Source organism: Prosopis cineraria, unplaced genomic scaffold (genome assembly GCF_029017545.1).
Source record: "Prosopis cineraria cultivar Desert tree isolate PC_DT_omini unplaced genomic scaffold, ASM2901754v1 PC15, whole genome shotgun sequence".
In the NCBI taxonomy this organism is placed as follows: domain Eukaryota; kingdom Viridiplantae; phylum Streptophyta; class Magnoliopsida; order Fabales; family Fabaceae; genus Prosopis; species Prosopis cineraria.
Genome location: NW_026555346.1, coordinates 938039 through 941693, shown reverse-complemented (window position 1 = coordinate 941693; position 3655 = coordinate 938039). Strand labels below are relative to the sequence as shown.

Sequence of the window (3655 nt, the reverse complement as noted above, 5' to 3'; positions counted from 1 at the left end):
CTTTTTAGATTTGCTAGCTAATACAGAAAGAGCGAGAGAAGCCTTTGCGAATTCGGCGTTGTCTAGACGAGAACTTTCACAGGCTTGCCGCTGAAGGAAGACCGTCGAGAAAATATCTCAACAAGGATAAAGAAAAGCCCTGATTTTCTCCAAAGATCTTAGCTTGATCGAATTACAATAGGGGAATATTGCGCGCCCGTTCTGTGTACCTACTCACAGGTTGGTTCTCTCGATTAGTCCATTACTTTCAATTCTCCTTCACTTATCTGTTTGTCTTCTGTAGGGAGAAATGTTTGAATGAATCTGATGAGTTTTCTAGGATGGCGTGTTTGTGATCTGGGTTAGTTTTCTTTGTTCATAGAGGATTCTGGGTTTTCTACTCGCGATTCTGGCTTATCTGTAGGTATAGTATGTTTCTGGGGTAGAATGGGTGTTTGTTCTAAAATCCGGCGATTGCTGAAATTTTTTTACAAACAAGTGTTTTTCTGGGACGCGTTAATGGATTTCTTTTATTGATGGTACCTTGCTTGGGGTCCAAGGATTTTCGATCAAGTGTTAAAATTATGTTCATAAATTTCTCTCTGGATGCGTGTGGGAGAAGCATTTTATTTGCCCTAAGATTAGTAGAATTGCCTCCTAAGCTCCATTTGACGTCTCTACTAATATAGTTCTGCTTATCAAGCTGCAGATTTTGAAGATCTTACTTATCCAGATCTGATTGTTGACGGGAAAGACTGTCCAATTATTTTTGTGGTGTACGAAGTTTATCAAGTGGAAGGTGGTTTCCTGTACAAAATTACTGAACTCTCTGTGACAAACCGGGCCATGGGCGTTTACGATCAAGGTTCTAACATCACTTCTTTGCCAATGGATTCTTCTAGGAAGAGGAAAAGTCGAAGTAGGCGCGATGGTTCTAAATCTGTGGCTGAGACTCTTGCAAAGTGGAAAGAATACAATGAATATCTCGAGTCTAGCAAAGGTGAGAGTAAACCAACTCGCAGAGCCCCGGCCAAAGGTTCAAAGAAAGGATGTATGAAGGGTAAGGGAGGGCCTGACAACTCAAGATGTAACTACAGAGGCGTTAGACAGAGAACCTGGGGAAAATGGGTCGCTGAGATTAGGGAACCAAACAGAGGAAGTAGGCTGTGGTTGGGCACGTTCGCTACTGCATACGAAGCTGCTCTTGCTTATGATGAAGCTGCTAGAGCCATGTACGGTGCTTGTGCCCGCCTCAATTTTCCTCACATATCGGATCATACTTCTTGCAAGGAATCCCTCAAGGACTTTTCACCGGCTACAACTTTATCAAGTTCTTCAGTGGCAACTCCTGCTGGTTCGGACACAACAACCATGTCAAATCATTCCGAGGTCTGTGCGGCTGAGGATGTCAAGACAACACATCAACCTACCAAAATCAAGGATGTGGACGATGTGCGTCTCGAAGCTGATGAAGTTGCCTCTGCAAATATCAAAGTGAAGTCGGAACCAAAGGATGGGTCTGTCGATCTCACAGATCATGAGTGCGGGGGGTGTCAATTTGTGAAACCACAAGAACCCGGGATTAGAAGGGATGGCAATGATGAAAGTAAGGATCTAATGGACTATTCTTGGCTTGAAGGGAATGGTTTGGATGGTGATTACTTGCAGAATTTCTCTATGGACGAGATGTTTGACGTGGATGAACTTTTGGGGGCTATGGACAAGAATCCAATTGGTGACTCTGAAACGTTTGGTTGTGGTCAAATGGGCCACGCTGGAGACGGAAACCTCAAGAGTGAAATGCCATCAAGCTTCTCCTATGAACTGCAGAACCCCGATGCCAAGCTGCTGGGAAGTCTGCACCACATGGAACAGACACCATCAGATGTTGATTATGGTTTTGATTTTTTGAAAATAGAGGAGCCAGAGAACAATAGTAGTAGAGAGGATGAACCGCAATTTCTTGATTTCAGATTACCAGATCTGTGATGCATGATAAATGGAGAAGGCTGCATGAATTTTGTTTGATGTGGTTGCGGAGGACGTGCGTTATGGGCAGTATTATTCGCTTTAACACCTAGTACGACTGTAACTTGTAATGTGTTTGCAAGTTGCGGAACGAATGCTGGAGTTGCGTCGTGGGATATGTACATTTGTCCATGCCTTTTTAGAACATAGGCTGAGCTGATTCTCTTAGTTTTTTTTGTGGAATGGAGAATTTAGCGAGTGTCATTTGTTGATTTTTCTCCTTTACTTTTGTATTTTTGCTTTTGTTCGAGTCAGAGTGGCTCTCAAGAGAAGGGCTGCACGAGCAAGGGGCATAGGGTAGGAGATTGGCGCACTTGATACAGCGTAGTGTGCTGTCGACAGGAATTTTCTTAGAACGAAAGTTAGTTTTTCGCTGAAGTCGTCACTGACTCTTGTATACAAGTAAAGATGAATGCAGGAAAAAAAATAGATTTGGTGTTGCTGACTTTTGTTGATAGACTAACGTAAGTGGAGGAGAAGTGATTATTGCGGCTTTACCCGTGTTGGATAAACGTTTTGCCTACTGCTCTTCCTTTATGTTTCAACAAGAGGGAAGACACTTGCCTTTGAGGTTCCATAATATCTGCGAGAATCATGACCCCGAGTCTTTCAAGTGCTCTATGCATGAACATGAGAAGGGACATGGTTTAATTGTTGTGTTCTGTTGCTTGCGTATTTGTGTATTTGAGATTCAGCCTTATTTTGTTTGTTTTTAAAATAAAAAATATTAAAAAACTTACATGGGTGGGTGTTTTAATTCCAATTGTTTCTAAACCCATTTTTTTTAAAAAAACAGACCATAAAAATATTTTAAAGCTGTTTTGATTTATTCTTTTTATTTTTAAAATACATTATTTTTAATGATAGAAAATTAAAGTTATATTGAACAATAAATATCATGAATGCCAATCTCTTTTTTTATTTTCTTATCTCATCACAATTTCAATTTACAAGGAATTCACATTATTGTGAGTCAAACTATGATTTTTATAAAATTTTATGTGTTATTATAGTTAAAAGTCATTAGATTTGTCAGTTAGAACTAAGCTCGTAAGCCCTGTTTGATTGGGGGGAGGAGGGGAGCCCCTCCCCTCCCCTCCTTTGGTTAGAAGGAGGGGAGGGAAAAATTTTAAAATTTTTCCCTCCCCTCCCCTCCAAAGCCTCCCCTCCTTCCCCTCCCTCCTTCCCCTCCTCCCCCTCCCCCTCTTCCCTCACCTCCCCTCTCCTTTCCTCGAACCAAACAGACCCGTAAGGTCGGCCTTTTTAAGCTCCAAAAAATTAAGAGTTGGGTTGCTGCGTTAATTTTTAAAAAGATAAATTGGGCTTAAAAGGAAGCTATTTTAAGCTTAAAAATAAAAGGGTCAGCCTCAACCCTAAAGGGCTGGCTCTTTTAAGCCTTAATATATTTTTTTTTGAAAAAAATAAAAAAAAAATATCACTCAGGCTTAGCATCATTCTCTAATTTAGATAGTAGACACACAAATTATTATTTACTTACTTTGAATTTTTTTTATTTTTTAAATATCTTGAAATTATGATTTTGGTTTATTATTTGTTACAAATAATGAGGATGAAGAAAGAAGATATGAAAAGTTTAACATATTTGTTATAGATGAGAATCCATAAGGAGAATGATCAAATTATATTG

General features: G+C 39.9%; 1 protein-coding gene across 3 annotated transcripts; it reads left to right on the top strand.

Annotated features, from left to right (window-relative positions):
• Positions 1-2449, top strand: LOC129294142 (dehydration-responsive element-binding protein 2C-like). 3 transcript variants are annotated; one of them, XM_054932289.1, is made up of 2 exons: positions 1-219; positions 689-2449. In XM_054932289.1, the coding sequence occupies exon 2, from the start codon at positions 826-828 to the stop codon at positions 1966-1968; it is 1143 nt and encodes a 380-aa protein (XP_054788264.1). In that variant the 5' UTR covers positions 1-219; positions 689-825; the 3' UTR covers positions 1969-2449. The 3 variants fall into 3 exon arrangements, with proteins under 3 accessions (XP_054788264.1, XP_054788265.1, XP_054788263.1); XM_054932290.1 differs by having other exon boundaries at positions 683-2449; XM_054932288.1 differs by lacking the exon at positions 1-219 and adding an exon at positions 292-340.
• The last annotated feature ends 1206 nt before the right edge of the window (positions 2450-3655 follow it).